At 35.6% G+C, this 24274-nt stretch overlaps 1 protein-coding gene across 3 annotated transcripts in view; it reads left to right on the top strand.

Annotated features, from left to right (window-relative positions):
• Positions 1 to 24274, top strand: part of CEP128 (centrosomal protein 128) — a 209145-nt gene that overhangs the window by 63715 nt on the left and 121156 nt on the right. For all 3 annotated transcript variants that reach the window (XM_088167434.1, XM_088167433.1, XM_014869832.2), the window contains exons 20-24: positions 2977 to 3026; positions 5733 to 5756; positions 17535 to 17612; positions 19431 to 19544; positions 23185 to 23293. In XM_088167434.1, coding sequence (XP_088023560.1) covers positions 2977 to 3026; positions 5733 to 5756; positions 17535 to 17612; positions 19431 to 19544; positions 23185 to 23293 — 375 coding nt within the window. The remainder of the gene's footprint in view (positions 1 to 2976; positions 3027 to 5732; positions 5757 to 17534; positions 17613 to 19430; positions 19545 to 23184; positions 23294 to 24274) is intronic.

Genomic DNA, 24274 nt, shown 5'->3' with positions numbered 1-24274 from the left:
ATAATAGACATAATCTCTCTCCCAGCTCATACCTTAGGCAGTTGCTAAGACAGTGAAGTTTTGGGCTGTCGTCACCTTTTGTATTCATAAGGAAGTTCATAGGAATATTTTGCGTGGATTTCAGTGCACTGTTTGAGCTTCACGTCAGAAAATAGAGAAATATTTTCTTTAACCATGTTGAAATGAAGCACAGAAAATTTCCCAGGAATAGAGGGGAGCCAGGAATAGAACTAAAAGATCTCATTTAAGCTTTGGGAAAAAAAAATCCTCATTCTTTTGATAAAGGCCTCTTTAAAGGCAGCACATTGGGACCTATAATTTTTTTTATTGGTAACCTTATAGTTCAGTTTTTTGAATATATTTAATCTCATATTCAGACAAACTATTCCAATGCAATCATATTTGGGCTGTAGATGAGGTTACAGCAACTCGGCCAAATATCTTGCGTACTTAAACTGTATATTAGAATATATATAATGTATCCACTCTTGAACTTCTGAATTCATTATAAGGCAGACACTGTAGTAGTGTAGTAGGTAATGACAGATACAGAGAGGTTGTAAAACTGATGAGGAGAATTTTGGACTGTTTCTTAGGACAAGTGAAAAGTTGGAAGGGGTTTTCTAAATGAAATGTAGGAGATACTCTTAAGTGAATAATCTACATCAAATACCAGGCAAAGTGAAAGGGAAATAAAGAGAAATATCAGGATGAAACACAAGGAAGATGTTGAAGGCAGTAGATTAGAAACAAGAGTTATACATATTAAAAAGTCATTTACAGTCCAGACATCATGTTAGAAACAAAAGGAAATGTTTTGTTTTACCCAGTACATTATAGAAATTATAAATTCAGTTATAGAAACTCATTGTCCCACCTTTGTTACACCCAGCACAGAGGTAAAGGACTTGAACATTTTTGTTCATGAAGGAGTTTTAACACTGTAGTTAGTTATTGGCATATTAATGGATCAGCTAGGATAAATAAGATAGTACAGTTGCACTTTACTCATTTCAATCAATAAATATCTGCTCCTAAATCTATTTTCTGATACTTTTCACCAGCAGTAAAAATTACAACTGGGGTGTGTGTGCGTGTGTGTAAAATCTGTTCGAATAACACTTTTTCCCTCATTTGTCTGTGTGATATGATGGAATATATAATCTTCATCTCCACCTTAGTATTTGCAGTGTTTTGCAACATAATGTGGTGGTGCAGTGTCAGGCAAACTGCAAGACAATGATTCTGACAGAATGTTTTAAATCATAGCCTATATTTTTCCTGTAAGTTTGATTAGTTAAATCTGTAGTGTAGCTTCAAGGACACTCACTTGGTGTTTACCGATGCATAGCTCAGTGAGATATAATATTTACATGAGTTGTAATTTAAGCACTGTAATTAAATTGTTTTTGTATAACTGCACAAAAGTATGATCTCCAGTTTTGCAGACAATATCCTGAGCTTGCTGTTGATTTTGAGCGGTTTTAAACATCTGAAATATATCTGATTTTTTTAGTAGTTTTAGCTTATAGTTTCTTATTGGATTGCAAGCTTCATATTTAGCTAGAAATAAAAAGGGAATGTGTTGATGAATATTTCTACATCTCATTTCTCTTGCTGTCTTTTTCCATGTATTATTCATCTTTCGAGAAGAGCCCTCAATGCCCTAAAGGTGCCTTTTTCAATAATGCTATTTCTTCTAGTAAATTTATAAATTGATGTGTTCTGTGCCCCATGAGAATAATGATGTATTGCTTTGAAAAATCCCCAAGTACCCTGTGGTTACATTAGGCCTTGAAAAAAGAGGATAGCAGGATTGTTGTAGCAACCCATGCCACTGTGCAACTTCATTTACAAACAAAATTTTAATGGGAAAAACTCAAAGATTGTTCATAGGATGGATGAAAGGAGCCTCCACAGAAGGCCAGTGACCATCTTTGCTTTGTTGCAGACACAATGCATTCTCTATCTTAACGTTATTGCAATTTCTGTACTTGGATGCTGAGGGAATCGACAGTCAGAAGTCAGTCCTCTGACGTTGTCAGGCAGTTCCATAATCTCATAACTTTCCTAATTGCTAGCAAACTGGTGCACTTCTGAATTCAAAGTCAGTCTCTGGCTTAGATAAAGCAGTGCTCTTCTCATGCAGAACTCATGAGTGAACTTCTGATTGTTAAAATAGCAATAAGTCTGCAGCATGTTTTTTCGTTTTTCCTGCTTTTTATGAGGTTATAAATTTAAGGTTTCCAAGAATTCTGAGTATGTCGCAATTTATCAAAAACATGATTTTAATCATAAAACTCTGTGAATGAAATAAAAGGGAAAAGTAACTCATGACATAAGCCACAGAATTCCAACAAAATTAATTTTTAATGTGAAATGTTACATATGTGCATATATGTGCCAATGTCTATAATTGTCTCCTGTGACCATACAAGATATAAGGACTTTATCTTCTAGAAACTATAAGAAACTTTTTCCATATCTTGTTACAGTGAATTATTTTCCTTAGCACAATTGTTCCATTTTAGTGAGAGGAGGTAATTATTGTCAGTCAAAATAGTCTGCAGTATTCTACAGTAACTTTTCATATATAATTGCCTAGCTTTGACAATCAATTTTAGACAATTTTTTGAGAGAATCTCTTTGATTTTTTTTATTCAATACGAAAAATACACCAGAAGATTTATTTCAGTATAGAAAAGTTTATCTGAATTTGAGTAAATCTTAAAGCTTTTTTCCCCCCCAGTCAAACTGTCTTTCTGTGTTCTTGAGACTGTTTTTCAGTCACCTCAACAGCCCATGCTTGGAAATAATCATATCACTGATAGATTTCATCTGTTGTTTAATCAGCTGAAAAGGGGTGTTTGTGAAATCTGTAAAATAAAAAACTCAATTACTGTTTTACACAGTACTTTTTCTATCAGGCCATGAGACAGGAAGTTGAATTTACAAGTTCCATTTTTCATTTTGCAGAGCTACTAGAGAAGACACACAGAAGAGAGGAAGAAATGGGAGCTCTCCAGGTATATTTTCTGCTCAACTAACTAGCTACATTTTTTGTTAAATTTCTAAAACAACAGTATTGTATTACAGCATTATGATTTTCTGAATTGCCTTCTAGCTTAAATTCAGATTTGGAAATATGTGCAGACAAATACAGGCCCAATACCTAGTAATACTCACTGCTGAGTTTTTTCACTGGTTAGGTTAAATTCTCTGTGTTACTTTATTTTGTAAAACTGAATAAAACTGAAAGTAAGGTATTCTGAGTAAGTATTTAAAGCCTCTGAAGCACTAAATGTTCATAGCCACCTTTCTGAGGAAGAATGGACCAGTCAGTATTTGCTAGGACCTGATACAATATTATAAATCTTTATTCTATGTCATCTAGCAGTAAAGCTGTTTGTGCTAAGCACTTTAAATTTGTGCTTAAAAAGTCAGATTTACCCTAAGCTCAGCTTTGGAATAGTATTGAAGCATTACAGTCAAAGAAAACATACTCTTTTCAAACTGAAATGGCTAAGAAAGCAAAACTGGGCTGGAATGTCTGAATCGTGAGGCTCAGGAGGCTATGAAGGAGGGTTATGTGTGTGTTCTTCGAACTCAGAAAGAAAAAAAGAAATTTTTAACAACAAATTGCTGCAAACAATACCCAATATGAATACATAAAAGTTTACATACAATATGAAGAGTATCAATGAGTCAGCATTCTGTAAGTGTACTGAAAGCAGGACATTTGTGAGGGAATTGATGAAGATAAGGCTCAGAAGGAAAATGACATTGTGTGTTGACCTGAGTTTTGATCATAGGAGTTTGTTTGAAGATAAGCCTTCTCATATAATAAATAGAAGGCATTTTGAGAGCTAGAGGTATCAAAGAAGTTAGTGTATGAACAGTTTGATCCAGTAAGAAGAGACAAGTTGCAAGACCCAAAAGTTACACAACACACCAATCCAGCTGTTTCCTGTTCAAACAAAAATCTTGGCCTGGCCTTCTGGCAGCACAAGTTCAACAAGGCTGAGAGCTTGTCTGCGCAAGCAGTTTACACAGGTGCATATCTAGTTACATCAATGTAAAAAGATCTCCTTTCATGTGAAGCAACTCTGCATCTGCTTTCATGTGAAGCTTCATGGTTGACAAATTGTTCTAAAGATATTACTTCTGATTGAATGAGGAGTAATTTTAGACTGCAGGAAGTTGCATCATAGTAGTGTCTTGTATGGCTATATGCGCCTGCTTGACTGTCATGTTCCTGAATAAATTGCTTTATTCCTTTCCTTGACTGGTAGTTCTAGTTAAGTGTGTGAATTGTACTGCTCTGGCTGCTGTTCTTATATTCAAATGCTTGATAGCAGTTTTTTCTCCCTTCAGATATCCATGCTGTCACAGTCAAGTAGTGTATAAATTATCCATGGCAAATTTCCTAATACATTAGATGCTAATCTTCAGAAAATTAACTGCTGATACTGTAAGAGTTTATTATATTTTTAGAATTTGGCAACTATATAATGCACTTTATTTAATGCATGAGTCATTTTGAAAACACTCTTTATTCTATCATTGGAACCATCCTCACTTACTCTAAAACCTTTTTTTTCAAAGTAGTCCTCTTTAACTGAGAAAATCTATGTCTGAATTGCTCTTCATTATCACCAGAAATTTATGAGATCTGTAGACACCATCTTTTTATGGCAATGTGTATGTGCTTTGTTGCAGAATCTTTAAATAAATATGAATGTTTGCTACTGCAATATTGTGGAGGAACAAGCATCTCAGAATAAAAATTTCTGAGTTTTCAATATAATAATTTTGTCATATGTTTGTTCTGACGTACAGAAATAATCTGTATCTCAGACCTGGCTTCTGAGGAAGAATAAAGACTTTAGCATGTGATACACTATCTTGCCTGAGAAATAAATTAGTAATATTTGAGTAAGATAAGAGTTCCTGTAACATCTTAATGGTCACATACTCTAAATGTGGACTCACCTAAGCACTTGACTATATGTTTTGTCAAATTATTTAAAATACTATACCTAGTCAGGATGTAGTACCAGAGTACACTATCTTGATTTTAATAACTTTGTATTTTTCTCAAAAATACTTCACAATGGGACAAGAATGTTAAAATACATACAGTAAATTAGCTAATTCTGGGTTCTCAGTATTTTGTGCTGGATTAAAACTGACACAAGTTTATTTTATTTATTTGACTAATGTCATCCTGTTATTAACAAAACATTATTCAGAGTTATTTCTGGATGAAAGAATAATGATATAGAACTTAGTTTTTAACTTTCTAAGGAAGTGCACAAAAGAAAACTAAGCCTGATGCTAAGATGACATGAATTTCAAAACATGCTAGATTTACAGTTAGAGATGATCAAAAAAAGAAATCATTCTTTGGGATATATAGGAGTAAAATCAGCAATATTGAAAACTTAATGCTCTAATTGAGAAAAATATATTGTGGGGTAATTTTTTTCAAATCCTTTCTCACCTTGTTTCTGAGTGGTTTCTTATTTTTGGGGCAAATTTCTAAGTGGGATAGTACGATAAAGACATCCAATTAAGTACAACAGTTCCTACTCAGTGAGTTTTTTACTGTACATAAAAAACTGTACATATGAGACCACCAAAACCCCAAAATGAATCCTATTCATCATTCTTTGACTGACACTGTGTTTATATTCTTTGCTTTCTAATGGCATCTTGTATTTTGCTTTTAGGAACGTATTATGGCCTTAGAAATGGTAAGTTTCTTAAATTAATTTCCAAGCCAGTCTCAATTTTATTGCTGATAATTTGTTTAAATTATGAAAATATTATTTATATATATTTTTAAAAGGGTTACAGTTCTGGGTTTTTAACTGTCATTTTACTTTTAAGAGAAGGTGTGATAATTTTGCACTGCAGCTCTCTGTGTAGATTTTATTACAGTACTTGTATACTCATTACTTGAATTACAGTGTATTTTAGTGTTGTCATTTTTCTGTACAGTTCAGTCCTCATCCCATCCCTGGGAAGAGAAATGTAGATTTCATCCATACAAAAGATATTATTTTTCTAACATAGTGTGATAGATCTAATTATTTCAGTGACTACTCTGCGCTTATTGGTTTGATCTGGGAGGTGCAGGACAGAATCAGTTCATCTGCTGATATCAACACTGCAACAAACAGAGTAAAGGAACGTAGTTTTAACCACTAATTAATAGAATTTAATATGATATTAAGTTGGAAGAACAAAACTTTATGCCTGTATATTTTGTGAATGCATTTTGCAGATGTCCCAAGGTAGTAAGTCCATCAGGTGGAATAGTTGGAATGAGTTTCAGCTTGTCCTATAGTTTCAGACACATTCTTCTTTCCTTTCATATAGGAATGTATAATAACACATCACAAATTATATGTATCAGGCCCATAGTTTCTTTTCATGAGAAATCCAGAAAATTTCATCTAAGAGATAATATCAATGTCTCAAGACTACTGAGACGATATCAATGCTGCAAGTAAAAACTTCTAAAATTTATTTGTGCAAATTATTATTTTATTTTTTCTGGTAGTGTCTGCATCTCTGAAAACAGTTTTTGATTTCAAAGATATATTTTAAATGTATTCAATATGTTAAAAAAAATCTTTCATTCAATCATGAAAAGCCTCTTGGAATTCATAGTGCTGTGCTGCAACACCTGCCTTGTGGAAGCAGGAAGCTAATGCTGACATTCAGTGTTCAGGCACTTCACATGGTGTTGTGTGACTGTCAGGTGTTGACAGAACATTAACTCTGTTCAGGACCTTCTCTTATTCATGGTTTGCTTACTTGACAACAACTCAGGCATATATCCATTCCTTACAAACCATGAGTTAAACTGCCTGCTAATTCCTTGTCCTTTCTGCTCCCAGAGTTATTTTGACACAGGCAGAGGATAGTTGCTTGCAAACACCCCAATGTCATGCAAATTCAGTCCGTATTTTGTGACAAATGCTTCTTTCTATTTTCTTCTGGAGCTTTTCTCCTTTTTATACTTCCAATGTCTCCCACTTTAAAAAGGAAAATTTTTAAGTTATTCTTCAGATGGAAGAAAAGGATAACCTATTTATCATACTATCCCACTGTTCTCCCTTTCTCTACAATCTACTCATTTCTACCTCCTGCACTTGCCAGTAAAATTGTTGTAGTGGTCATGTGATGAACTTGCCAACTTAAAAAAAAAAGTTGGGAAAGAACTGTAACATGAACCTTTTAGATTCCATTCAGAGCTCTGCATGAATTAACCTTCCAGGCCTAGCTTAATGTAACTCAGTGATTTTGTGAGTTGCTGAAAACAAGGAGGTCCCTTGCCTCTCTCTGAGCCCTGTCAGCTCCTTCTCTCAGCCGTCTATTTGAGCTGGAAGCTCCATCTCCTGTTTCTTGGGTCTTCTACTTCCTTAGCCAGCTCCTGTTTCCAGAGGAATGGGCTGTTATTATGAACCTCCTTCAAGATATTACACATGATCTGATCACTTCCTTAAGGAGCCTGAGAAGAAATAGTACCCAATTAGAAGCTTTTGGATATTTTGGCTCTTTTTTCAATCAGATCAATTTTGATCTATAATTCAATAGATAGGTACACCACTTCTTGCTTCAGCAAGTCGTGCAGGTTAGGAACAGAAGAACAAGGTTTGTTAGACAGACTCACTAGTGGATATAAAAGGAGCTAAAGAGCCTAGATGTTTTCTGGAATAATCCTTCAACTCTTTAGAAGTGCCAGAGGAGTAACAAGTATAGGCAAAACTGAGGTTTTGAGTATCTAGAGATTATGTGTTTTGTTTCACTTTTTTATTTGGTTTAATGCTGTTAATTAAAGTGAATTTAATTATTTCATAGCTATTAACAAGTAAATATTCTAATTACTTTAGTAATCAGTTATTTGCAATTATTGACATTTTGAGAGAATGAATATTATTTATCTTTAAAGAAAATTAGTTACTTTATTCTTGAGTATACTTTAGTTGTTGCATACAAGATCTGGCTCTGTATTATATATAGAGAAAGGTATATGACTTTTTGGGAAAAAAGTCTCCATTGTATTCTCAGATGAGACTACAATGAAAAGTGTATTTATTTCTCATAAAGGGGTCAGGTTGCATTTTGTAGGTGCACACTGCTACAATGGTGTGCTTGGGGTTTTAGTGGGTTTCTATAAATACATACTGTTCTTTGTGAGCATAAGCTGCAATTCATGTTCCTCTGCCTTACTAGTACTAGTCTGACATAGAAGACAAAAATTTAATTTGAAATCAACCAAATCCTGAAGTTATTCCAGTGAACATATACATTCTATATCCTTTGATGAATAAAACAGCTTGTTGCTTTCAGTAGAGAACCCAAAACTGAGGTTACCACTTAGAATACTTGGATGAGACTTTTCTGGACACAATCCAACTTTTTATTACAATATCCATAAATCTAACTGCAGTAATGTTGTAAGTATTCAGCAAAATTTTTATTTAATATGAATATTCTGTCCAGGTTGAATATCTATGCATTTTATTGTAATGCATTTTTATGTTCAAGAAAGTGAGGTTTTGAATACCAGTAAAACAAATTTCTGTCTGTATCCACTCAGCAATGTAGAAGTTATTAGATTATTCTCCTGTAGTATCAGGCTCAAATTTGCATCAGTTTTCCAGCTTATCGTCCAATTTAAAAGAAGAATTGGAAGGATAACAATACCAAATGCATTTTGCAGAGATTATATGACTGCCTGACACCATCCATTTTTATGTGCTTGTTCTTCTCTGTGTCTCTCTCAGTCTACCTTCCATCAATAAGTAAGCCTTGCAGTTAGCTCTTGAGATTATTTCATGATTTTCATACTTTGCTTGTATGAATGTTGAGGAAATACTGAATCGAAGGGTTAATACTTTCTTTTCCTCTTGCTTTGATTCTGTAGCATCTTGCCAAAACTACCATTACATCAAAGGCTTTCTGGTCCTCCCAGAACAGAGCCATTCTTTGATCTTATAAAAATGACCAGGAGCAGTTTGAGATCCTCTGTCCTGCCTGCCTCGCCCTTTCCTTTCCTTTCATCGGTGAGCCAGTGTGTCACTTCCCTTCGTTGGGTTTCCCAGAGTCTTTCCTCTGCTCATTACCACCAAGTAACTTCTGCTTTCTGAGGGTGCTGGCAGCTCACTGTTTCTTTTCTCCTAATGCTCGGCTTTCTCTTCCCTTCTTCCTTGATGTTGTCTTCTCATCCTATGTATTTACTGCAATAATTTAATGCCTAGCTACTTGTCCATCCTCTGCCCCCTACTATTTGGTGTTTCCCTTGTTCTTTTAGTTTTTTCCTAATACAATCACCTCTAGTTTTCTAGCCCTCAGAGTGAAAAAGCATTTCCTGTGTTCGGATGGAACCTCCTGTGTTTCAATTTGTGCCACTGCTTGTCACTGGGCAGCACTGAAATGGGCCTGACTCCCTCTTCTTTGCACCTTCCCTTCAGATACTTGTGCACATTGATGAGACCTTCCAGCGCCTTCTTTTCTCCACATTAAGCAATCCCAGCTTTCTCAGCTTTTTCTCACAGGAGAGATGCTCCAGTCCCTTAAAAAATTTGTTGTCCTTTGGTGGACTGGCTCTTGTATGTCTCTTTTGTACAGGAGAACCCCGAACTGGAGGCAGCACTTCATATGTGGGCTGACTAGAGGAGAGGGATCACCTCACTTGACTTGCTGGCAGTGCTCCTGCTAGAGCCCCTACATGCTCTTTCAAAATTATGAGAATGTGTTCCACATGTTACGAATATTGAACATTTTGGCCAAAGTTTAATAAACCAAAATCCTTCAGTTTTTAATTAGAGAGAGTAAAAATCTAGGGAAAAATCCTTATTGCAAAAGACTTAGGTTATCTAAAGTTATTTATTTCAGTTGAACTAGGAGTAGTAGTAGACAGTGTTCTCAGTTTTTCTTTTTTGAACATAGTAGGTAGATGCATGTAAATGTAATTTTAAAGAGAGATCCTATGAATTCTATCCACAGGATTCTCATGAGAAATTAGAGAATCATAGAATCACTGAGGTTGGAAAAGTCCTCTGAAACCATCATGTCCCACCTTTGACTGAACACCACCTTGTCAACTAAACTATAGCACCAAGTGCCACATCCAGTCGTTTCTTGAACACTTCCAGGGGTGGTGACTCCTCCCCCTCCCTGGGTAGCCCTTCCAATGCCCTTTCAGTGAAGAAATGCTTCCTAATGTCCAACTTGAACCTTCCCTGGTGCAGCTTGAAATTATGTCCTCTTGTCCTGTCACTTGCCTGGGAAAAGAGACCAACCCCCAGCTGGCTACAACCTTCTTTCACTCAGTTGTAGAGAGTGATAAGGTTCCCCCTGAGTCTCCTTTTCTCTATGATAAACAACCCCAGTTCTCTCAGCTGCTTCTTATATGAATTATGTTGGCCTTTCATCTGTGGAATGTGTATCTGAGTTCTTCCACAGAATGTATCTTGATAAGACATAGGTATGTGCTTTCTTTATTTTTCTTGGTTTGGTTTATATATCACAAAATAAGTTAAATTTTGTTTGACAGCAGCCTATCGACTAGATGTTTTTAATGTCCTTGCTAGGTCCTTCATTTTAGATTTAAATGCTTTATATTTGTTCTAGTTATAACTGTAGGAGCACAGGCATCAGTTACACCTCTTGATGCCACCACAGATTTTTTCTCACATTATTGGGCAGCTTTTTATTAAAGTAGGGAAATCCATAAGGAAAACTCTTAATTCTTTTACTACTCAGACACTGATTTGCTGTGAATCCTGGTTTAAATCACTTCTCTTTGTATTTAAATTTTTCTCACCTGAAAAACTGAATGATATTTCTTCTTTCCCATGAAAGGTGTGTTAACTGAATTTTTGCAATGCTTTCTGGAAGGCTTGATGAAATACTGTTAGTATACAGACCTTTAACGTAAATTACATGTAAAGATTTTTAGCCTGCAATGCTTTGTAACATTAAAGATGAGCAACAAGGAAATCTTTACACCTTTTGACGATGTGTTCCCACTAACACTGTATTACTTTACACACTCTACTTTTTGTGTTGTATTTCTTTTAATTTACAGGAATTATATCTGGATGTCTCTGATCAATGTCTTAGTAAATGATATAGGATAGATTCTTAAAAGCTAGTTCTGTGGAACCCCAGCTTACTTGGAGCACTGAATTATGATTCACAGAAAGCTGACTTTCCAAAAGACAGCAGCTTTCTCCATGTTTCCAGCTGCTAGTATGCATCAAACAAATGCAAATTCATAAAATACTTTCCTAATATTTTCCCATGTAAACAATTCTCCTAGTTAGCACAGGGATGTCATGTGCTCATGAATGAGAGAAAAGACAGTCCATGTCATTGCAAACTGGAAAGGAAGCATCCATGAAGTTCCTTTAATTAAAATGTGGTCCACCCCATTCAAAAACATCTGGAATCTAAATTAAATGTTCAAGTAGTTTGACATTGGCAATGCTTTGTTAGGAAAGGTCATTTGTTTTTCATTAGGGTAGTTGTTGCTTAAGAAAATCTTGTTCAAACTCTCATGAAACAATGTAATACAAAAAAAAAAGCCAATTGAGCATTGAAATTGTACTTTGATAGTTACATGTATTGCCTAGCTTTGTATAGGTAATTTGACTTCTTGACGTGCTGAAATCATCAAAACAGTGGTATAATTGGGGTCATGATATGCGTGGAATATAAAGATACAAAATACATTTTTTTGTTTTCTCTGAAAGTTCCCTCTCTACATATGATGTGCTATTCACAGAATGTCCCAGTTATCAGAGTTTACCTGGCATATAAAAGTCAACAGAGCACCTCAGGCCTCTTAAGCAGAACCATTTCCTTAAAAGAAAAGTCTATGATTTATCCATGGAGAGCTGGAGATTGAAGCTGATAGTGCATACTTTTGCAGATCTTAACAGGGAAAGCAAAGGATACTTTTAAACATGCTGCGTGCATCCTATTCTTGCTACTTAGGTATTCAGTACACTAAGGTCATTTAAAAATAAGTCATTTTAGGTCACCTCTAACATTGTGTCTTTCGTTTGAATTGTAGCTGCCTGCTGACATGCATTGAAGCCTGTTAAAATGACGTTGCATTTAATCTTTTTATGGTTATTCTCTGGGGATTAGTTAACTGGTACTTAAATCAATTCACATTTAAAAAAAATATCTGTGCAATACAGATAGCCATTTGTTTTTACCTACCTCACAAAGAAAGGATTACTGTACTTGAAAGTCAATGAAGTTTGGTTTCTGGTTTATGTTTATGTGTTTTCAATATATTAACTATAAAGGCAAACTTCAGGAGTACTATATACAAACCTGCTTTGATGTATTTGCATTTAGCATTGCAGCTTTGAGGCTAAAAATAAAATGTGTCTGATTGTGATTTAGATCTGTCCCTTGAGACAGTGTGAAACCGTCTATTACCAAGAGCACATCAGTATAGGAGGATTAACTGTTCACATGTGGTTTAAACATCAAAGTGTTTGTATGAAGTCATGGAAAATAAGTAATTTGTTTTGTCATTCTCTGGGAAAACATAGAACTCCCCTTTTAAAAGTAAATAGTCTTTATTTTAAAAACAGAAAGATTAGTAGCACTCAGTCTATCGAAGAGAGCTGCTGTTAAGTAAAATGCCATTAATACTGCCTCAATCAGTACAATGGGCATTTTTTCCTCTTATCAGTACCATCGGTGCACTGGGTCAGTACCTGCTGTTGCTTGTTATACATAAGCAGACAGATGTGATTGCTGTTCTTTAGGATTATTTGTATGCATTATGGCATACAGCTTTCTGATTTCTGGGAAAAAATTTAGCAGTGCTTAATTGCCCTCTATGTCAGGTACTTTTAACATCCTTTTTCAGATTTTATCTGTGTAGCTAAATCTATCTTTTTAATAGAATAGAGTGTAGTCATTAATGATACAAGTATGGCATTTGAACTATCTTGAAGAGGTTGCTGTGATTTTCATTGATTACCAGACCAGTTCTATGGGCTAGCTAAAAGCTCTTTCATCATCTTTCCCACACATTCTTCAATGTATTCTTTTGTTGCCACCTTCCTTATTGAACCTTTCCTAACAACAAACTTTTTTCTGTTTTTATTTGCACATTAATACCATTCTTTTCATTTACTTTATGGAAAAGACATACATTACTGTCCCTGAAAATGTCAGTGTGTGTTATCCTATTCAAGTCCCTCAGACTGCTCAGAGGGCTGTGAGAATTTTAGAATATAAAAAGAACCATTCTGGTCAAGACCAAAGGTCAATCTAGCCGAGCTATAGACATCACAACAATGGCCAAAGTAAAATGCTTAGGGAAGTCTTAACAGGACTGACATGTATTTTGTTTCCCATTCATTCATTCTGATTCCAACCATTCAAAGCTCAAAGGCTTCCAGACTTAGATGTAGTTTCTGTGAATTTGGAACCATTCTATGGTCTTTCTCGTTCATGAACTTGCCCAGTTTTCTGCTTAAAGCCATATAGAATTTTCTATCTTTATGTGACTTATGATTTTATGGAAATTGGTCATTAGTGCCCTTAGGCATCTCTCTTCCTGGCTGAAGAGTCCTGTTCTTTAGAGTATTGTGTTTCTCTTTTCTCACTTGGAAACAGCACTCCATGGTTTTGAAAATTCTTGTTCAACTTCTCTGACCTTTCCCTATTTCTCTTATGAAATAAAGATCCACATCTGCACTCAGCAGCCAAGATGCAATTGGATTAATGATATGGGACAGTTATATTCTCTGGCTTTTTTATCCTTTTCTGAATATATTGAGTGTTGATTTTGCTTTTTTGATTGATACTGAGCACTGCATTAGCAGATTCTTGGTAATATGTATCACTACCACATGATCTACTTCCTGAGCAGCAATGACTACCTTAGAGCCCATCATTTTGAATGTGAAGTTAGATTTAATCTTTAGGATTCTAAAACACCTTTTGGAAATCCAAGTAGCATATACCATTCTTTATTCACGTGATTCTCAACAAAACCAAAAAACCAAAGACTTAATGTGCATCTAACCCAAAGGCTGGTCTTCTGCATTCAAGATTATATTTAATTATGTAATTAATAAGGACTAGCAGAGAAACAGCTGATTTCTTTTTCCTCTACAATAAGTGCATGAAATAGAGGGGACATTTTTAGGAGACACTTTGGAAGACCAGATGATTAAGATCTTCCTTAAATCCATTTACAGACAGTGTTTACATGAGGTCTTGGCATTGAAATTAGAGAAAGAATTGAAAAATGGGATGTCTTAAGGCATCAGCTTACACCTAGGGCGTGAGTTCATTTTTTAATGAGAACAGATCACAGGTTATCTGTATTAAAACAAAGTGCGTAAACAGATAGAGAAATGTATCTATATGCATAATATTTTTGCATACATATAATTGCAGGAGCAGAAGAACAAGTCTCATATCCTCTACCTAATTTAGTTCATTGGTACTGAATATTGACTACAAGTTCAGTCCAAGTTAGCTGCAAATGAATCCCATTGTTTATGAAATTAGACTTTTTGTTCGTTATGAATATTTCTTAAAACCTTAAAAACATTTGGAACTAACAACAAGGCAGACATCATTGCTTTTAAACAGATGGTGTGTCTTCATTTAGGTTACTTTGTTAATTTCTGATTCTCTACTCCTCACTCCTTGTCTCCATCTTCTTGAAGTTGATGCCAGTTGTGCAGAGAGGCTCCCATTGATTTTTCTTCTCCTGTTGTGACTGAAACTTCTAGTCTCTTCAGGTCTCAAGTCTAGGATATAAATGGAATGTTTTTCATGGTGGTCAGATTGAGATTTTCCAGAACTAGTAACAGAGCTTTTGTAGTTAAAGGCAAGTTAACTCGGTTTTCACAGGCTTTACAACATAGTATTAATTTCAGGATTGATGGAATTTATTTGTCTTAAGATTTTGCTTTAAAGTGCCACGGCAGTAATATGGTTAATGAAGCCCATTATCGGTAGATTAAATACCAGACTAGCAGAACCTTATCCAAAGAAGTGTGATTTTTAGAACTGTGGAGGCAATACTAACTGTTGTTTAGAAAGTACAAACAGTTCTGGTTTTACTTGCTCTTCGGCAAATAATAGAAGGGCAGCCTTTGAGAAGCTACAGAGGCATCTGGCCTGTGGGACGTGACTGTTCTTTGTACACAATCAACCAAATTCATCTGCACACAAAAACCAAACCCATGATATTTATTTTCTTCAGTTCTTTGCAGTTTGCAGTAGACTACATTTTTTGCATGATACAAATCTTATTGTTGAGTCCAACCCTAACTCTCCCTAGAGTGGCAATTCATTTTTCAGTAGTACATCCCATATGCCTAATCTGAAAATAGGAAATTTTCTTGTTCTACATTTATCTTAGTACTCACTGCATATATTTTTATTAAAAAAAAAAAAAAATCATAGAATTGCAGAATTATGCTGAGTTGGAAGGGATTCACAAGGATAATTGAGTCTTACTGTTGTCCCTGCACAGCACCATCCCTAAGAGTCACACCATGTACCCAAGGGCATTGCCCAAACTCTTCTTGAAATCTGTCTGGCTTGGTGTTTTGACCACTTCCCTGGGGAGCCTATTCCAATGCCCAACCACCCTCTGGGGGAAGAACTGTCTTCTAATATTCAGCCTAAACCTCCCCTTACTCAGCTTCAGGCCATTCCCTTGGCTCCTGTCACTGGTCACCACGGGGAAGAGATCAGTGCCTACCCTCCTCTTCTTCTCATGAGTAGGTTGTGACTGCAGTGAGGTCTTCCCTCAATCTCTTCCAGGCTGAACAGACCAAGTGACCTCAGTCACTCCTCACATGGCTTCCCCTCAAGGCCATTCACCATCTTCATTACCCTCCTCTGGATGATGTCTAACAGTTTAATGTATTTCTTATAGTGTGGTGACCAAAACTGCGTACAGGACTCAAGGGGGTCATAAAAGGAAATCAGGTTTGATAATAACAGGATTTTCCTGTCATGAAATCAAGATAGCTGTGAGCAATGATGTTGTCTTTTAGGTGTTTTTCAATACTTCCTAGCATAATTTTTTCCATAACATTACCAGGCCTTTAAAGTGAAAATGACAGTCCTGTAGTTCCTGGTGTCCTCTTTCTTGCCCTCTTTTAAAACTGTGACAAGGTTCACCAGCTTCTAGTGAAATGGAACTGCTCAAGATTCCCAAGACCACTCAAAAAATATCAAGAGAGATTTTGTGATGACATCAGCTCGCTCTTTGAGGAGTCTCGAATTAATCCCTTCAGGCCCCATAAGTTTGTAGGGATCCAACTGGAGCAGCAAATCCCACACAAGTTCAGGGTCAATTGGGGGTTGATTATTCTCACAGTCATGTCCTCCTGCTCAGGGTACTGGTATCCCCTTGGTCAGTCATCCATGTTGAAGACAGAGGCAAAGAATGCATTAAATGCCATTGTCTTGTCTTTGTCACTGTTTGTGAAGTGACCATCTTCATCCTGTAAGGGGACGAGGATTTTTTTACACTGCCTATTGCCATTAAAATATTTTTTAAAACTCTTTTTATTGTCTTCCACATTTCTGGCCAGCTTCAACCCCAGTAGAGCTTTGACTCCATGAAGTTTTTCCCTGCAGTGACAAGCAGCATCTCTCTATTCTTCCCATATCAGTAATGTCTCTTATTTTAGTCCCTGGAGACTGCAGACTTCCCTGTAATCTGCATATTGGACTTTCCATTTGCTTTTGAAGGGTGTTTCCTATTACAACTACTCTTCATGTTAACAGAGATCTAAGTGCAGAATACAGGTGGTGGGTGTTTTAGGAGGCTTCAGTATCCCAGAAAGACCTTCACCTACCTCATCATTCTGGCATTTTAGTTCCAGAGCCTCACATGTGTTGTGGAAGGTGCCAGTTCTACCTGTCGAACTCTGAGAAGGTGGAGGAACCTTCCTCCTAGTACGTGCTGTGACCTGCCTCCAGCCTTCATCTTTAACAGGCCCTTGGCTACCAGTCCTTTGACTGATTAATTACCTTGCAGGGTTCTGAATCCATCTACTTCCCCACTATAATGGAGGTTCATGACTCCTGAGAGTCTTGGGACTGTGAGACTCTGAAAATAATGAGTCTCTCTTCTGCTTCTTTGCTCAAACACTGTGTAGCCTGTTCAACTTCCTTCTGTAGCTCCTTCACCTGGTGACCAGCTCCTCAAGCACAGCTTACCTTCTGCAAAAGAACTGTCAGCCCCAGCCTCACGAAGAGGCATCAGGCACTCCTGGCAGCCTCTGACCTGGAGAGCTCCATCTCCCATCAGCAGGTCTGGCTGGCTGGAGCCTCTGATGTGGCTGCTTTAGTGAGTCCCACAGCTACGTGGGATTGGGCTTAGTGCAAGTCAACACTCTAACTGAGGAAGCTTGAACTAGTATGCTGATAAGACTGGGGTTTTTAATGTGTGAGATGGCTGAAAGAATGAATTAATTTTTAATGTTTTGTGTTCTGTTCTTTAGAGTACCCGAGTAGCTTTAAACCACCTGGAGTCTGTGCCTGAGAAACTGAGCCTGTTAGAAGATTGCAAAGATACTGGAGTGAGAAAGATTTCATTTGACTCTCTCAGTGGTTCTAAAATATTTTGGTTAATTAATATGCTCTATGAATAAGATAAGGTGTTTAATAGGATATTTGCAGTTGCATATTTTTCATGTTTATATGGATCTTTTTGAAGTTATAAATTTAGTTCTATGCTCCCTAATGTAGACAAACATTGATAACTGGGCATAACAGGTCATGTGTTAATTACTGTTTCAGAATATTTTTATTGCGTGGTAAATTCTGATATTACGTGTTAAAAAATGAAAATTTTATAATTAAATAAATTGTGCCGGTTGTTTCAATATTTAACTTAATGAATGAAGATAGATGATCTTTACAACTTTTTATTTTGATTTGACATAATGACAATACTTGTCACTTACTTTCTCAGCACCACTATCCAATCAGGATGTGTTTGGACATAGTGGAACATATTGACAATAGTGGTGACATACTGTCAAGGGTGATAAGGCTCAGATTAGATCTTCAGTGGCTAAGTGGCTAAACTCCTGCACCACAGTTACTTTCCATTTATGAAATGGGTGGTTTAGTAAAAAAGAATTTATAACTTCCTTGCAGAACATAAATTTTAAATCAGTATTAAACCACAGATCAACAAATACATAATGATTTGCATTTTGTTTCTTATGCAACATTTCTTAATCTGTGGTTGTCATAAACATTTCAAAACATACTTGTTTGGAGCATTGTTCATTTTGTGTTCCTGCACGAGGTCATCAGTTAACAATTCTTCACCATTTTATTGCTGTCATCATCAACAGATTTGGTAATGCAAGTACTGGTTAAGATATTTGGATTTTTTATGAACAATATTATTGAGATGTATAGTTTTAATTTCACATTCCAGGTATCCCCAGAAGAGCTTTTTTGCTCTGACAGAAGCCTGTGTTTACCTTCTGTTTCTATTAAAGGAAAAATTTTGTTCTCAGCAGGCATCTGCAATTTCCGTCACACTTGCCCTCTCTCACTTAACACTGCTATGAAATTACACTGTCATTTTCTGGTTTGTTCTAGTTATAATTTAGCCAATATTTGTGAGATTGGAATGCAAAATCTTTGTTTTCAGTTGGGCTCTGTCCTTCTCCTTCATGCTTGAGTTTTTAGAGATGGTTTTCTGAAGATGAGTCCCTATCAACACAGTGTTTTGTTTAAGAAAGTTTGTTATTCAAGAGAGCTAAGCTTTATGCCTTAGCTTTGAGAAGGATGTCAGTTTGGAGCTTCATTACTGTTTCTATTCGCAAGTAACATATTGGATTTTTTGTACAATAGCTAGGAAGTTCTTCCTTCAATTTTTTCGTAGGAAGGGAGAAGGAAAGAGGAAGTAAGTTTTGATAATCCTCTCAGGTTGTCTAGGAGGTTTGTTAATTCAAGTGTATCATTAGCTAGTTCAGTGAGAAGCATTATGTTTTCTTGTTAAAAATACTGTTTTGTCCATATCCTTAGAACCCTTTTTTCCCTAGTGCTTTTTTCTGTAGTGTTATAATTAATTTTTCACCATTACAGAATTTTTGTTAGAAGGTATGATATTGCTGAAGTTTGGAAAGGGTTACAAGGGCTCATTCACCAGTTAAGGATAAGGCCATTTCCATTTTAATCTACATATATTGTAACATTATTTTTCTGTACAGAACATTATGCTTTTGTATGGTCCCTGTAGTTCAGCCTCTGAATGCTAGTACTTAATTTGTTCTTGCTGTGGTGAAAATCCTTGATGATACCTGTGTTGACAATATCAGAATTTCTAGCTACTTTTCACGTTATGAAATCATCTGAATCTTTAAATGCATTTCTAGGAGTCCCGTTGCCGAAGGGAGATGATTGAGGAGAGGTATATGAAGTATAAAGAAATAGTGAGTTCTTTGCATCAGCAGCTGGAAGATTCAAAGCAAAAAGTTGGGCAAGTCAAGGTATGTGTGTGTACTCCACTTTTGTGTCTCAATTACTTTCAATCAGCAGCATAACTGTACCTTATTAACTCCTAGTACAAACACAGACTCAAATTATGCATGAATGTTTTTGTTTCATATAGCAGCCATGGCTGATGGCATGGCAGGAATATTGACATGGCATGAAATTTGATGAATTAAGGGTTGCCTTCATTGCCGTGGATACTTCCCAAAAATCTTTCAACTTTCACAGAAAGGTATCTTACTGTGTCTTACTACTCTGAAGTAGTTACCTTATTTGTCAAATTGCTGTCTACAGCAATTCTTTAATTGTTTTGTTCATTTTTCTCTTGTCGTTTCAAGTAAAAGATACAGAAACCCATTTCCTCTATAAAAAGGTTTACTAATTTATAAATCACATGTAGTAATTTTTCAGTAGTTGATATTGCATTCTTTGCAAACGATTCTATATGATGTCTCTTTCATACATAAATGAAACCCAGGCAAACAGAAGGGAAGTGGTTTGCTAAAGGTCACTCATTGGACTTATAGCAGTGCTAAGCATGAACAACTTACTCCCTACAATACAAATCCAATGCTCTTCTTTAGAAACTTTGCCTATAATGAGTTCAACTTTCCAATTATTAACATGCTTTCTTTCCCTTATTAACTTGTTCATTGTCATATCACTGTCATTGTGATAGCAGCTTACTTCAGCAGAACTACGATTTCTTACGGAAGTGATTAAAATATCTGATCAGACCTGAAGAGTAATACTAGTGTTTCTGCTACATACCTCAATCATATAATTTTCTTTGGCAATGTGTCATACCTGTGTCTCTAAGCAACTGAGCTCAAACCAAGGATCATACATTATATCAGAAAGAAGTTTGTATTTCCCAACTTATCTGTAACCATCTTCCTTCTGTAAAATGAGAACATACTTACAATATGTCTTTTAAAAAGTGGAAAAGGTAAAATAAATACAGAATATGTTAGCTTTACAAGTTGCTGTTGTAAGAAGGTATTAAGTTACTTAAAAAAAGCCATCTTGCTCTTCTGTAAGAAAGAATTTAAAGGAGGAAACAGGCACAATCAGTCTGTTGCTGATAACAATTTTCAGTATCTTGAATTTCTCTTCCCTCCACATAGGTGTTACTAAATCAGTAGCTATTGAAATTTGGAAAACACTGAAAAGCTAAGTGGAATGCAATCAGCTGACAGTAGAACATAACATTGCACTAAGCTGACTGAACTTACTGAGCTTGTGTGATTTGAACTCAATAATCAGAATCCAGTACAAAGCTGATTCCAAAACAATTCTCTTTCTTTAGACAACCGAGAGCATTTAATGGTTTCTATTTAGTTAGGCCTAATTGGGGTTTTGCATGACATACAGTACTCTTTGCTGTCACGGCTGTTGCAAATAGAACAGAATGTTCAAAACCAAGTAACAGACGGGTGCTAATCTGATTTCAGTGATCAGGCTAGCTTAGACTAAAAAAAAAACTTTAATGCTTGCCTTTCGTACCCTCCTTTGAAACTAACTCAAAAGCTTTTTTTTAAATTTTATTTTATTGTTCGTCAGTTGGGAGTCTCTAAAATTAATTGCTGGGAGAGTGTAGGTTTGAGGACATGACTCTTCCTGGTATTTTTGGTTCATGCTGCGTACAGTGTCCCTGCTATACAAAGTAGACAGATATTTGATAGGTGATAAGAAAATCCACATTTCTTATATAAAATTTTTACATTGATCATTTTAGATGAAATTATTTCTGGAATTAATCTTTCCCCTCTGTTATGTTTTTCTTTCTAGCCTTTCTTTATAATACACTTGTTTCAGCTTGCTTGCCAACATTGATCTCAGACAGGCATTATCTAATCTGTGTCCCAGCCTTTTTTCATTTTAAGGGGGAAAAATTAAACCAAAGTTGAATGTTCCTTTAAAAGCAGGTTTTTTTTCTTTCTTTCTTATGATTTCTTTTGTCCCCACCGAGTCTTCCTACTCTTCTGTAGTCTTGTCAGATGGCTTTAAAATACCTGTCCCTTAGAAGCCCTGAAAAAATAAAATTTCTATTTTATTAATTAATTTTAATTTCAATTTTAATTTCTATTTTTCTATTATGTATCTGTTAAAATGGAAGCTTTCCAGTAATAAGAGTGGGCCATAGGCTGGCAGAATACCATCAGGTACAACAATCTTGATTTTTCAACTAAAACAGGGCCAAATAATAGAAGATAAAGATGAAATTGGGGAAAAAACCTATAAATATAATGTATTAAAAGAAAATAGCAACAGAAGCAAAATCAAAACAGAAAGCCAGACGAAAACAAGAGATAAATATTTTGATGTAGAGATACAAATATTTTAGGAGAGTTTCCCTGCCACAGACAATTGACCATCTACTCAGACACAACTTACAGATGTAATTGTCAGTGAAGCATATGACAAAAGGCACATTAATACTTCTGTAAAGAGAAAGCTATTTTGTATTGCAGATACTGGTAAAAGCACCTTTCTTGTTCAAAAGCTCTTCTTTTAAAGCATTTCTGGAAGCAGAATGGAAAGACAAAAACTTTTTTTCATTCTTTAAAAATTGTTATTGTGCTAGGAACACTTTAGGTATTAAGTCTCTCATCAGCACATAAGGAGATTAATATGTATAATTCCAATTAGTCTTAATAGGAATAAATCCTTCTTCAATGATGAAACAAAAGCTCATTGTATCTCTAAATTAATGTAGAAGTTTTTTTTCTGTTTAGTTTTCAAATCTTAGTATCAGCATGAATGATAAATTGCAAGATGTTTTAACAAAATTCCCTAAGGCTGTTTATGATAAGAATTCAGCAGTAAAATTGTGTGTTTTATCAACTGATGCATTTATTCATTATTACCTCTTCTCATTTCAAGAAACTGAGTAATTTGGATACCAAGCCAAACTTTTAATCTTATTTTGGATGGTATTGTAACTGGGGACTACTTGCTGCAGAGCTAATAGAGATTTTTCAGGGATTTTTGTTTAAATGACCTTTTTAAATTTATCTTCTCTTTTTAGCTTATAGACCAAATGACTTTCCTCACCAAGAAGCTATGCTGTATTGGTTTAGTTATAAATAGTAACATTGTACTTCAGACTTTATTTAATGGTTTAACACAAAAAATTCAAAAGCATTTTTAGGTATTTTGATATGAGAAATCAATGAACTTGAAGTTTCCTTAGTGGCAGAGAAAATAGATTTATATTTATTACTACTTGTGGAACTTGAATTAATAAATATGAACCGTTCATTGATGAAGAAGTCATCATTCACTGATATCTGCCTTGCTAATATGATATGTCCTGAACTGTGGATGTGATGTGAACAGGAAAGAGCATTTTTACAACTTGCTGTAGTGGCAAAGACTTCCAAATGCTGCCAGTGTTTTTCTCAAGGCAAAGCAGTTTTTTGCAGCTATTTTATAGTGGCGGAATGGGGATAAAACTCATAAGCAAATTAATTTGATCTAACTGCAGTCCTGAGAATTCAGAGAATTCAAATGATTTTTTTCCAGCATGTGTGGAATCACAGCATGTGCCTGCACGTGTGCTGTATGCTTTATGTTAAAGTTTGCAGCTGCTTGATAGTAACTGATAAAATTGTTTTTATTTGGTTCCCATAGGATGTGAAAGTGGATGCTGAAATTTCTGATATAGAAGTGGCTGCTCACTCTTCTAGTTGGCGATCTCAAAACAGCTTTTTGTGCAGTTCACCGCTTTCAAGTTCAGCGTGTAAGTATTATATCACAGAAAAAATCTATAGGTAACATTTTTTTCTTCTAAAATTTTTTTTTACTTGAAAGACCGAGACACTACTTTTCAAAAAAAAGTGCTAGAACCATCTTAATTATCCTGCTGTGTTTTAGTTTTAGATGCTGGAGGGATATCTTTGCCTAGGAAATACTTTATTACATCCCACTGATAGTTGTTTGGGTTTTTTTAACAGGGACATACAATGTATTTTGTTTGTCACCCAAACCTATGCCAAAGAAAAGGGCTGCCCTTGAATTCTGAATCTCTGCGTAATGAGTCATACTTGTGTAAGCTGTGTATCTTCTGAGGGACCAGAGAGATGTCCTCAAACATGAATTTTTTCCAAGATCTTTCATGTGCACCAGTTAGTGTCAGGCTTGTGTAGCATTTTCGCAGTGAAAGTTGAATTCACTAATTCTATTTCAATTGTGTTTATGACTGTTTTTTCTCTACTCCCTTGTGCTTATACAGCTTGTGTTCATGTGAAGTCATGGGATCTCTGGTACAGCTGGGAGATGCTCAATAAAACATAGGATGTATTAGATCTTGATTGCGTACACAGGCATACCTTTGCATGAGTGTCAAAAGTAACTTTTAAAACCGGTTTTTAGGAGGTTTTTTTGAGCATATCAATATATGGATATCAAAATACTTCCCTTCAGAAAGGTAGCATCTTCCATTTCTTTTCAATAGCCACTTTGTGTACTGGGAACCTATTAAGAAAGTTACATTCTATGTAGTGGTAAGTCCTATTTCAGGCTTCATTGCACTTTGAGAGTGTTGCATTTTAGAATGAGTGCTGTGGTACGTTACTGCTCAGCAGTAAGTCCTGAGCAGACTTGATGAGGTTAAAGGTAATTGGTTTCTCTTCTTTCAGAACCTATGGATTGGGTTTAGTATCATTTTGCAGAGCGTACTGAATAACAATAGTGGGAATAAAGCATAGGAGCAAGTACCTCT

Source organism: Sturnus vulgaris, chromosome 6 (assembly GCF_052056855.1).
Source record: "Sturnus vulgaris isolate bStuVul1 chromosome 6, bStuVul1.hap1, whole genome shotgun sequence".
NCBI lineage: Eukaryota > Metazoa > Chordata > Aves > Passeriformes > Sturnidae > Sturnus > Sturnus vulgaris.
The sequence above is the reverse complement of the archived record's forward strand: the minus strand, read 5'-3'. Positions and strand labels throughout refer to the sequence as shown.